Below are 12,688 nucleotides of genomic sequence, written 5' to 3'. Positions count from 1 at the left end.
TGGCTTTCACCACCACGCGATGCCTTGCTATCTCCGTCCACTAGTATATTCTACTACTAGCTAGCTAGCCGTCCGAGGTGCCTCGGTTAGCACTTGTACAGTGAAAATTCATTGATGGTTACTTAACTTCTTGACTACTGATAATATCCTCCTAGGTTCCTAGCTCCAACTTGGATGAATAGAGTTCAAATGTTTAGTTTTTTCTTTATAATGACAATCTTGGCAGTACGCATCGTGTCCTTTCATCCGCTGCCGTACGTATTATTAAGGATATCACACCGGCATGGCAACAAAGGATAGTTGTGGACTGCACCAGGTCCGAGCAGCCTCCAGGACTATGCTGCCTTCACTGATAAATGGCTGCCGGGAAGGCTCCAAAATGATCGGCGAGGGACGGACAAGCAAAGCCACATCAGTGGCAGTGATCTTCCTGCTAATTTATCAGCGTGTTTGCTGAAGTTTAGGTGGAGACGTTGATTTTTCTTATCAGTTACAGGTTTGCAGCTGTAAAGCTGCATATCAGACTTCGTATAGGAGCACTGAATAATTGGTCTAGGACATAAGACCCATAGGATAGGAGGACCCTTGTATGGGGGAAAGGGTAGCCTTGTGTTAAAAATTACCAGTGGCTAGACCTCCAGGTTTGACGGGTGGCCAGATCCGTGATCGTGCTTAATATATCTCTCGGTTCTTGAGAGAATTCTTGCAGGTTTTCTTATTCTTCGTAACTGAGGCATTGTGCTAGGCTGCAGTTACCCCTGTGGCCCACCTGTAATCGAGGCATTGCTTACCCGAGCTTGCCAAAATTGCAGTAACTGGTTTGTCTATCTCCAAAGAAGAAAAGAAAAAAAGCAATCCTGAAGAAATTTACCAAAAAACACCTTTTATTGGTGGTGACAGTTCAAGTATGAGTGAAGTTACTGTCTTTGAACAGGTTAAACTAAAGTCCACCTTTTATTACGGTGCTGCCTCTATACTAATCGCACCAGCTCAAGTGTTACCACGACCATACATGGCCAAGTATAAGAGCAGCATATTTAAGAGGCATATATCACCAGGGTGGAATCGGCAGGAGCCACCATGACATCTACTCGCCATCCTATACTGTATTTGAAGTTTGGGTTTCATATGGCACAGTCTTCTTTGCAGGTTCATGTGGCACAGTCTGCAACTGGTCGCCGATCTATAAAATACAGAAGAAGTATGTTGCTGTGTCGAAAAGAACAAGGCATTGTCCTTCCAGAGTTAGGCACCTTAGAAATAGAAAATGGAGGGGGGTAGTGAGAGGGCAGAGGTTGGACGAGAAGTTCACCATGGAGGTGTGGTGGAGAGTGGCAGTGACACAGGCGATCACAAATACAGCACTGCCGATGGCGAAAAAGATGGGAAATTTCAGGTTCAGGTATACTGCTACATTTAGGTGTATTCGGGTGGTTCTAAGGTTGAGTTGAGTTGTGTAGTTGTTTCTGTTCAGTGCTAACCCTTTTTCTGGGTGGTGGCAGCCAAAATGGAGGAAATTCTTGACTCATGTTGGGCCTGGAGCTCTTGTGGCCGTTGGCTTCCTGGATCCTAGCAACAGTAAGCTCCTGTTATTTCTGCAGTGTTGTATAAAGTGTAAATACATTTTGTTGACAAGTAGGAGAGAAATTGTTTGTCATGGTGGTAAAGCTTGTTTCTGATGCGTGATTTCAGTGGAAACTGACATGCAAGCTGGGGCTGACTTCAAGTATGAGGTACATTACATTTGTTGGTTTCTTGTATCGAATGGGCACTGCCACTATTATTACCAACTAATTGCTATCTATTTGTTGTTTAATACGGAAAGAGAAATATATACTTACAGAACAGAGGCATTGCAATTTATTTGGGTTCTGCAAAGAAACAAGAGTGCTTTTAAATTATGTGGCATGCTATGCAATAGCGAACAAAAGTTTACAAATTCATATGAGAGTATAATTTGAAAATAACTAGTTTAGTAGACTTAATGTGGAGTAGGAGTATATCATTTGTGTCCCGTGACTGTCTATCTGATGTCACATAAGTGGAAGTCCTTTATTACAAGTTAGTGACACTTACAGAACCAAATTTGACTTCTTCAAATAAAGAATCATCTGGTAGTTAACAAAAGCTCTGAAGCTTCGAATCAGTTTTTAGTTGGAACCGGTGGATCATTCCCTTGCTTGGCCATTGAAAGATTTCTCCAATTTGCGCACCTGTTACTGATCTATGTTTCCTCAAATGCAAAGCACCCACTTTATACATGAAGAACATGCTGGCTTGGGCATGCAATCTAAAAATAAGAAACAAAGATCGGCATGCAGAGGGAGTGACTTCCAAAATGCATTTTGAGAAACACTTTGATTTTAGAAATGAGCCCATAGTTTTATCCTTGCTCTGAGCTTATGTTTACACTGAATATTTATCCTGGCCTGTAAATACAAATTTTGAACTTAAGTGTATCCTTAGTGAACAAGAATCTAAATTTAAAAGCATGTTTTTAATGCTTATTACTTATGTAGAACACAGTATTTGAAACACTTTACCCCAGACCTCCAGACAAGGTAGACTTAGATTACTTGTGAAGGAATATGTACATATCAATATTGCGCTATTATGGGGAAGCACTATCAATAGTTGACTCCTTTAGGACAATAATATTAGTAATACGAGAAATAGAAACAAGTCTTGCCTATTACCAAACAATATTTTTCACTAATTTTAGTTATAAGTAAAATAGATGACAGATTTGATCAAGAGAAATAATTCTTCTAATACCAATATAGAAACGGAAAAAAAGTACACACTCAACCATCCATATATTTTTATCTCCTCTACTTTTTCTATGTATCTGGCATACTTTCTTCACCAATCTCAGTATTATTAATTATACTGAACAGCTTCTGTGGGTCGTCTTAGTTGGGATGATCTTTGCGCTCTTTATACAAACATTAGCCGCCAACCTGGGAGTGAAAACAGGTAATTTTCACTGAGCTATTTTCCTTGATTTATGTACATCAAATCCACACTTACTGCTGAATCTCTGTACAGGGAGGCACCTGGCTGAACTCTGCAGGGAAGAATACCCCCGCTTTGTCAATACTTGCTTATGGATTGTTGCTGAGCTGGCAGTGATTTCTGATGACATCCCTGAAGGTTGATCAGTAAACCAGTATTACTTTTATTATTTATTTATTTTCTTTGCGGCGTTTTGCATTTACTTAACATACTGTTTTTTAGTGCAGTGTTGGGTACTGCTTTTGCATTCAACATATTGTTCAAAATTCCTGTGTGGGTTGGAGTTATCCTCACAGTGTTCAGCACCTTCTTGCTTCTTGGGGTGCAGAGATTTGGGGTACACAAACAAAAGCGCCTCCTTGAAAATTTCTCAGCTATCTACACAGTTACGCTATCGTGTAGGCTGCTACTAGGTTATTGCTTATTTAACCTTACCATGTAACATCATGTGTAGGCCCGGAAACTGGAGTTCATCATAGCAGCGTGCATGTTCACCATGGCAGGATGCTTCTTTGGAGAGCTGAGCTACTTGAGGCCATCCGCAGGGGAGGTGGCCAAGGGCATGTTTGTTCCCTCTCTGCGAGGGAAAGGTGCTGCTGCCAATGCAATCGCGCTCTTTGGCGCTATCATCACGCCGTAAGGACCTTATTTAGTCATCAGGGTATGATCACCATGGTTATTGTGCATCTATCCATGGATGCAAAGTTCATGATGCTCCTGTCTGTGACATGCATGCAGGTACAACTTGTTCTTGCACTCTGCCCTGGTCCTCTCAAGGAAGACCCCACGGTCAGACCAAAGTATCAAAGTAGGTTGTAGAACCCAGAGGATATGAGAGAGTGCTGTAGAGGCGACTAGCTACAGTTTGTTGCTGAGTGGCTAAATGGCCTTGTTGTTATCTTGTTTTGGACAGGTGGCCTGCCGTTACTTCCTCATCGAGTGCAGTCTCGCCTTCATCGTGGCGTTCCTCATCAACGTTGCGGTGGTTGTTGTTGCTGGATCCATTTGCAGTGCGAACAGTCTCTCCCCAGCCGATGCCAACACGTGTGGCGATCTTACTCTGCAATCTGCACCTCTGCTGCTCAGGGTATGCCGTGCTTGAGCTGTTGAAATGGTCATTCCAGCTTCAATAGAGTCTCTTAGCTTACGTTGTGTAGTATGAAAGGAATTACCAGCAGCAGATCTAATTTTAAGAGTTCCAATATCATTTTAATTCTTTCAGAATGTTTTGGGGAGATCGAGCTCTGTTGTATATGGGGTTGCGCTGCTAGCTTCTGGGCAAAGCACCACAATTAGTTGCACATTCGCTGGGCAGGTCATCATGGAGGTAACCACTTTATGTATACAGACTATTCAAAAGACATTTTTTTTGAGAGACTATTCAAAAGACATTTGTGAGCATTATTTCCCAGCGAATATAGGCGACTTGGATCACAATTTACGATATATATATTTTTTAGGGGTTTCTGGACATGAAGATGAAGAACTGGATGAGGAACCTCATCACCCGTGCAATTGCCATTACTCCGAGCCTTATTGTCGCCATTGTCACCGGTCCGTCAGGGGCTGGCAAGCTAATCATCCTGTCCTCGGTACTCCTCCTCGACCTTTTCCTAGTACAAAATGGTCATTGCAATGGGAGGTCACTTAATTTGCACTTAATACCGAAAGAAGAAATCTTGCAAGCTAACTAACGAACTTTTACTTCCTGAACTTTTTTTTTCCTGACGCAGATGATTCTGTCTTTCGAGTTGCCGTTCGCTCTCATCCCTCTTCTCAAGTTCTGCAACAGCAGCAAGAAAGTAGGACCCCTCAAAGAATCCATCTATGTAAGCCCCAGCAAAAGCACACCCACACAATTACATTTACACACAATTTCCCCAAGATCCCAACTTCAGAGATCGTAATTACTAACAGTTACACATATATGATGATCGATGGGCGCAGACGGTGGTCATCGCCTGGGCCCTCAGCGCGGCGCTCATTGTGGTCAACACCTACTTCCTGGTGTGGACCTACGTGGACTGGCTGGGGCACAACCACCTGCCCAGATATGCCAACGCGCTCCTCTCTATCGTTGTCTTCGCGCTCATGGCCGCCTACCTCGTTGCCGTCGTGTACCTGACGTTCAGGAAGGACACGGTGGTCACGTACGTCCCGCTGGCGGAGAGGGTGCAGGGGCAGGCGGAGGCCGGCAAGGCACCGGCGGCCACATCAAGTGAGGACGACAGAGACCAGCCGGCGCCGTACAGGAAGGACCTAGCCGATGCCTCCATGTAGCTAGTAGATGATGGTCGATGAGTGTGAGATGCTTGCTGGTACCAGCTGCTTGTGTATCGCGTGGATTAGTTTGGTGGTAAGTACTGCTTGCAAGGACCTAGCCGATGCCTCCATGTAGCTAGTACTATGTATTAAGATATGCCAAGCTAAGATGTTGTAGGGTTGTTTGTATCTGTTGGGACTGCTTGCACATGCATTCGCCATAGTTCTTGAATAATAGGGCGACTTCGTTTTGTAGAACAAGCACTCCAAGATACTGAGTACTAGTCCAGGACTGCAGAACGTGCTCCTGCATATTCAGGTAGAACATCATGATACTGTAAATCTGAGTTCACTCAGAACAGCCTTCTTCAGAAAAGAAAAGAGAAAAAACAAAAGCAATGGAAGAGGGGAGCACGGGAACAGGACGAGTCACACAATCAGCATTTTCGTTGCTGGTTGACGAGTCACACAAATCTACGGTAAGAAATGGTAAACAACATCTAAACTTGCTTGAGAATTCAGAGGCAGATGCTTTACCATTCAACTAGAAGATAGGATTTGTCCGCATCTTATAGCATAATAATGTAGTACTGATAAACACATGCCAGATGCCACGCTGTTCTTTCCATCTTTGTGTCCAGTCATGCCCTGGTAAAAGCTTGCTGGACTATCAGCCTGGATGACAGCTAAGACCACTAATCCCTGCCTATCACTAGCACCAACAGCTTCAGTGGCATCTGGTGGACTAACCCCAAGCAGAAGGTGGGAATGGCCGGCACCGGGGAAGCAATCGGCAATATTGGCTGGAAGTTCGCGATAGCCACAAAGCGAATCCTGATATCTGCACAGCGCAACAATAGTTGCAGCATACATGAAATTTGTCGCCAAAGTGACTTCAGTCTACAAAGTTCTGGGTAGCCTCCCCTGCAAACAAGATCATATAGTTGTCAGGTCATAATCTTCAGGAAGAATGCAGAGATAGCTTGTCAAGGGTAACATCCAACATCCGACTCTATGGAATGCGGCATGCCCATATTGTTATGCATGTGACATTCTATTAATCCCAAATGGAAAAACATGATATACCCATAAAAATCAAGAAGATATAGTGAAATAGTGGTGCTAGGAGGGAGTGACAAAGTGATAAACTGATACTAACCGTGCATACACTTTACAAAGGTCTCAAGCTCCGAGAAGCAAACATTTCCCTGCAAAAGGAATGGAGTTTTCTGACGGTATGCAAAGAATGAGACATGGTGACGGTCAGGATCATTCCTAGGCTTGGCTGTGTCAAGGATCAGAGGGTACATCTCATTGTCAAGACATGGAAGAGCACTCTCTACACTTATAGATAGACCCTGATCCCATGCTGCATTCATAACCTGCATAGTTTCATGTGATCAAAATTAACCCATGGAAAATAATTAAACATTTAAACATAGCTGCAGAGAAATTCTTAGAACATCTCACCTGCCAGGTTAAACCTTCTGGATCAGCAAATGCTTCATCATTCTCCTGAACTGTATATTCTGGCCCATAACAGACTACTTTCAGAATTACGGAATGCTTCTTGAGCATTTTGAAAACTGGAGAGTATCCATCCCGATTTGTAGGGTTGTAGTATCCTGCCGTAAGCTCTGCAGCATGGCTTGCAGTTCTGTACCACCAATACATCGAAGGGATCTGAGGAAAGACAATTGTCATGTCATGGAACAACCAAACTGGCAAGAGAACTATGTGGGACAAGTACCATGGACTTATCAGGGCAGCACATGCTATATTGAAAGCTTGTACAATAAGATCAGGCAAAGTATCCACTTAATGTATGTGTACGTGGATATGGATATGATTACAGTATTTCTCAAGTTTGCTTAGGAATTTGAACTAATTTCAAATAGTCCATCTAATTATTAGCATTTTGAGCTTCTTTACCATTTCTCGCCTAAACTCGAGGGATGTCTCATGATTAGGCATTCAACTCCACTCCACATGAGTTGTCAAAGCTATAATACTATGCCAGGTTTTTAGCAATCTTCGGCTGCTTGGGACAGAAGCGCAATCCAGAATAAAATAAAATAAAATAAAATGTTTAACAGGAATACCCATTTTGTGCAAAGTTTTATATGATAATTACATGGTAACCTAGAGAGAGAGAAAGCACAAGGAATACATGTGAAGTTTTCTCAAAATTAGAGAGAAGAATATTGTGCTTCAAGGCCCAACCAACAACTATATGGAGAAATAGCATACCTTCACCATAATTACTGCTCCATCAAATGCAAGAGTAGCAAGTGAGAGCACCTGATCCACATGATCAACAAGGATTCCAGAATACCAATTAAGGAAAAAGCGCCCGTAGTAGCTGTCATAATCACCTCCATCACAAAAAAAACCAGTCTCGTGTGATCTTGAATTATAGTAGCCAGCATTATCAGGTCCACGGGCCCAAAACAAATGGCCCCGTGTCAAGGCTGCTTGCCGCAAGTTCTTTTGCATGTACCTGTCGTAACACTGTCAACAAAGCAATCAACAAAAGAGTGTATTATGTATGCAATCACAAAAATATACATGCCATTATACACCACAGATAATGTAGCACATTACATTTTGGATATGTACAATCCAAAAGGTAAGCTCAAGTCATAGCGCACTAGTCTAAAGTTCGAAAAGATAAAGCAGCATTATAATGTTCTCCAAGGGTGCCTACTGTGCATATATATTCGTCTACTGCAGCATAATAACAACAGAACAAGGTGCCAACATGATTGCCACCATCAATCTTATCACATATCACATGTACTTCTAGAGTACTCATGAACTTTGTTCTACACAATATGAAGTCCTCTTAATACTATAACGAAAAATTGCGCAATATTAATATTTTACACTTCTTCAGGCTCAATGAATAAAAGGAGAAAGGTTCAGAAGCAGAAAAATCGGTAACTGGAGTATGTTTCTCTTTAATGGCTCAAACTTGGAGTTAAGTAAATACCTTTTTTTTTATTTGAGAAAAATGCAAAAGCTTTGGAGTTTTAGGTAAATACCTGAAATTCACCAATACCAGGATATCTCCAGCCCATCTTTTCTGGACATGAAGGATATCTTAACTCTCCAGAAGCACCCAATCCAATCTCAATAGCAGAAATAAGACCCTCTTCAGACAAGCTTCTGAATTCCATATGAAAGCTCCTCATGAAATCAAAATAAACCTGCATATAATATTATTAAGTATCAGTACACAAGTTTCTCCTTCTATTAGAGTTGATATGAAACAAGATTACAGATGTCAATGTACAAGTTTAGCATATCCAATGAGAGAACAGCTAGTTGTTATCTACAAGATATAGTACTCCCTCCGATCAAAATTATTTATCGCATATTCAATGAACCTAGACAGATTTTAGGCAACATTTTGCCTAAACCTGCGACAGGTAATTGGATCGGAGGGAGTACTATAGTTACTGATGTGTACGAAGACTATGAATTAATATTAAAAAAATGTCACTAGGAATAGGCCGAAGTAATGCTTGTCTAAAGAGAAGAACAAATGTTTGTTTTCGTAATAAAAACATATGCTAAAGGAGAGTTTGAAGAAGAGAGAAGAAAAATTACCAAGGATGACCCAATACCTCAATGCCAGTTCTCCCTCGAAGGACACGCTCTTTGTCAATTCCCCAGGAAAGGCATTCTGTATTTCTCCTACCTACTCGATCAGTGAAAAATATATCCTGGTTCTCTTGTGCAATTTCCATGACCCACCTAGGGAGCGAGATTAGCACATCACCAGATCCACACTTCCCAGACCCATGAAATGATAATACAACCTTGCATTTGTTGAAAAACACTTGTTAGTCAATGTTAGTCCGAGTTCGATATAACAGAGGAGAATAGAGAAGCCTATCTAGTTGTGTCATGCTCATAACTGAAAACATATAAACTCAAATGGTTTAGTCATGTTACTTGCTTGGAAGGTCAAATGTCTGGTTATATCAAAAGTCTAGAAAGTTATAGTCCATTCAATCCAATGAATGGATGCCTTTTCTCTATATCAATACTTAAGTTTTGAGAGACCCAACTATACTTTTATTGTTATATAAGTCAATGACCAGTAGTTAATGTAACAAAAAGTTGGATGCAAGTATGCAACGTCATTTGTCAATCTTGTAACAAAACTTATGCGTACTATGAAAATATGGTACACAATTGCATACTCAGTGTACAAAGTTATTACAAATGAAAATATCAGATGTGTGAGTAATAGGCTAATAGCATCCTACAAATGTCACAAAGTTATGATAGTATGCTAACCTGAACTTTTAGCTTGAACTCTTTAATGATACCAAAAAGGTTCCTGTAGCCAGACCATTCGTACTTCTGAGGAGTCCAGGCTTCCACAATTCCCCACCAACAGTCAACAACAACTCCGTCAACATTCAAAGACTTCAGATGCCTTAGTTCAGCACGTACAGCCTCTGGATCAACCAATTGGCAATAACTATTGATAATGCCCATCTACAGCAACAGCAACAATGCTAAAGCATGGCGGGGTTTATAGATCATAGATTTGCAAATTTCAGGAATATATGGTTGGCAGATAAAGAAACAACAACTATCTGAACTTACAATTTAATTTAAAAACACAGTTCTAATTAAGAATGGGCTGCATACAGCACAGTGCTATAGTTATCAGTCAGCTTCATACAATTTGTGTGAAGTATGAAATTTGGTGCTACATCTGAAATTCAAGTTACGCATCCACTTGGCCATGACAAGAGTCACAAGTAGGGGCAAACCTGGTAAAAACATACAATCAGATCTTCACATTTGGCCATCCACTTTAGCCTATTACGTGACATCCAATGAATAAGCCAAAAATGACCTGACATCACATCAGAGCACATGACTGTCAACTGCCAAGTTGATCGATCTAGCACTAAACCAGTAGAAAGGGGCAAGAAAAAGGAGTCCGTTTTGCACACACTTTCCTCTTGTATCAGCAAATGATAAGGCGAACAGAGTGCTGTAGCAACTAAAAGAGTGAACCAGTCCCACGGTTCTGGCACTCCCTGCGCTATCCGTTGCACAGCAAAGTGGAACCCATCCAGATCCAGGGCAGCAACGGGGGATGGAAAGCGGTGATGGCAAACAGAGGGAGGCAGCAATAAAGACAGATGCATCTCAATCGTAGAGCCATGGGGATTGACCTTCGGCATATACTCAGTTAGTGATTTCTATCATGCTTAAGTAGAGCACCAGGACTTGTAAAAAAAAATCTAGAGCACTATAAGGTTATGGTCACATCTTTATATATTTGCATGAACTTGTGATGGCTGGTAGTGTTAAGTTCTGTTGATTGGCAATGCATGCCTGCCTTACTTGGGATACTATGGCATCTGTTGTGTGGCCATATTTAGATGGTTGCCATATATGTATAAGAATGCAATTGATGAGATCTGCAGTCCATATAGGCTGCATATTACAGGACTTCAAAAGGAAGCAACAAAGCCATCTCATCTACTCACTTAGCCCAGCTGAAATAACATGCCATACCTTTGGATTTGTTGTAAAAAGGTAAATGACCAAGGGTGACTGTAATTTCAAGCCCCAACACTAAGTGATACAAGCTTGCAAATTTAGGGTGCAAATTTGCAATTTCTCAAACATAAACGTCAGAACTCTACTCACAGCATGTAAATACCATGTGTATATTTGAAATGGTGTGAATGCGAAGAAATCGAGAGAAGGAAAGTAACACAGCAAAAATGTGATCAAGAGGTTGAACAGAAACTTACAGACAGAGAGGCATAGACTGGTATATATGGAGTTCTTGTGTAATCACCCGCCCATACTGCTGATGCTCTCATTAACTGTTACAATTGAACAATCAAAGAAAAAGATGATGTTTGCTTTGCTAAATTAAAAGCTCAAAGGAATAGCTGGGTTGCAAGATGAAGAAACAGTGATCTTGATTACGCAATTCATTATATCAATGTTCAGTGTACTCTAGCCTCTTATATAAGTGGTCCATATAAATACTTCACCTAGAAAACTACTGCAAGCGTCTTTAAAAAGTTAGCGAACTGGAGGAGTGGAGGAGCTACAGCATTGTAGGCCCTAGCATTGGCAAAATGGTAACTAGCCTCACGGTTTATAAACTAGGAAGAGCTGATAGACACCAAGATAGTATAGCGATGCTTAGACCCCAATTTTCTCTGGTTTACAATTACAAACATCCACCTCGAAAAAAAAACAATTACAAACATCGGCATATCACTATCATCCGTCAAGTGAATCAAAGGCACCACTATGCTCACCTGATCACCACCCATACAACTCAACGAATTGACAGAGCTCGAATTCCCATAGCTCTCATTCTTAATGCTTTGCTCTGCCACCACGACTGAGTCCAACGACGATGGTGACAGGCTAAGGCTGTCATCTGTCTGTAGGCCAGAAGCCTGAGAGTCTAGCGGCGTCCCGATGGCGTAGCTGTTCAGATGGCTAGTGAAAGATGGGGTTTCCACAGAAGTAGCCTGGAAAGCTCCCTGCTGCAAATCAGAAATGACTCATCAGCAACACGAATGTGTTAGGGATGCAACACAATGCTAGTAACTATTTCTTGAAAACTCTACGCATTTGGCACCACATAATTGTAAATTAAGCAAGGGACTGATCCAACACTAGAATTACCATACGGAGCATCTAAGTAAGTGAAGGCAATGAGATGCTGGAGAGGGCGCGCGCGCACGTACGAATTGGGCAGGGGGAGGGAGAAGCGGCGGCTGGGACAAGGAGGAGGAGCGGAAGGTGGTGCCGTCGGGTTGGACGGTCCATCCGGCGGCGCGGGCGAGGGCGGCGAGGACGTCGTTCATGTCGGCGCGGGCGGGGAGGGGGAAGTTGCCGTGCTGCCGCAGCCCGGCCAGCATGCGGCTGGTGATGGAGCGCCGGTGCCGTTCCCGCAGCTTCGTCCGCTCCTTCTCCCGCTCGCCGCTCCGCCGCGCCGGGGCGGGGGAGGAGGCGGAGGCGAGGCCGCGCGGGCGTCGGCTCGGCGGCGGGGGAGGCGACGCCGCGGGATCGGCGGCCTGGTGGGGGTGCCTCGTGGCCATGGCGCGCCGCCCGGCGCCGATCTGCGAGCGCGGGTGGGGAGGGGCGCCGCGGCAGCTTGCCGGTGAGGACTGGAGTGTAGAAGAAAAGTGCTAGAAATGCTGACGTGGCGCAGCTGACCAAGCGCAGCTGTGGGTGGGAAGCCTTTTTTTCTTTTTTGCTTTGACAATTCAACGAATTCGTTGAAATTAAAAGAGGCCGGCTTTTGGTTTTGGACAGCGAAAATATAGGCGTGTTTTGGTAGTCTTTTGGACAACGAATTTTGCTTTGACCATAGCTAGCCAGAGCCGGTAAACCCCTATTTTAT

The 12,688-nt window shown here is 42.8% G+C and overlaps 2 protein-coding genes across 2 annotated transcripts; one reads left to right on the top strand and one right to left on the bottom strand.

The window, feature by feature from the left end:
• Positions 1–1,267: 1,267 nt before the first annotated feature.
• On the top strand, positions 1,268–5,295 carry LOC124686348 (metal transporter NRAT1). Its single transcript, XM_047220313.1, has 13 exons — positions 1,268–1,402; positions 1,503–1,578; positions 1,693–1,733; positions 2,898–2,976; positions 3,049–3,153; positions 3,243–3,352; positions 3,470–3,651; positions 3,754–3,823; positions 3,929–4,102; positions 4,238–4,342; positions 4,476–4,607; positions 4,749–4,844; positions 4,963–5,295. Exons 1-13 carry the CDS (start codon positions 1,268–1,270, stop codon positions 5,293–5,295), a joined length of 1,638 nt encoding a protein of 545 aa, XP_047076269.1.
• Positions 5,296–5,688: 393 nt separating this feature from the next.
• Positions 5,689–12,383, bottom strand: LOC124689645 (beta-amylase 8-like). Its single transcript, XM_047223141.1, has 10 exons — positions 12,030–12,383; positions 11,592–11,825; positions 11,070–11,144; positions 9,586–9,789; positions 8,907–9,101; positions 8,322–8,486; positions 7,528–7,788; positions 6,748–6,960; positions 6,437–6,659; positions 5,689–6,201 (listed from the first exon to the last, which is right to left on the bottom strand). The coding sequence occupies exons 1-10, from the start codon at positions 12,381–12,383 to the stop codon at positions 6,173–6,175; spliced, it is 1,953 nt and encodes a 650-aa protein (XP_047079097.1). The 3' UTR covers positions 5,689–6,172.
• Positions 12,384–12,688: the final 305 nt, after the last annotated feature.

The sequence above is a fragment of the Lolium rigidum genome, chromosome 2 (genome assembly GCF_022539505.1).
Source record: "Lolium rigidum isolate FL_2022 chromosome 2, APGP_CSIRO_Lrig_0.1, whole genome shotgun sequence".
NCBI lineage: Eukaryota > Viridiplantae > Streptophyta > Magnoliopsida > Poales > Poaceae > Lolium > Lolium rigidum.
The sequence above is the reverse complement of the archived record's forward strand: the minus strand, read 5'-3'. Positions and strand labels throughout refer to the sequence as shown.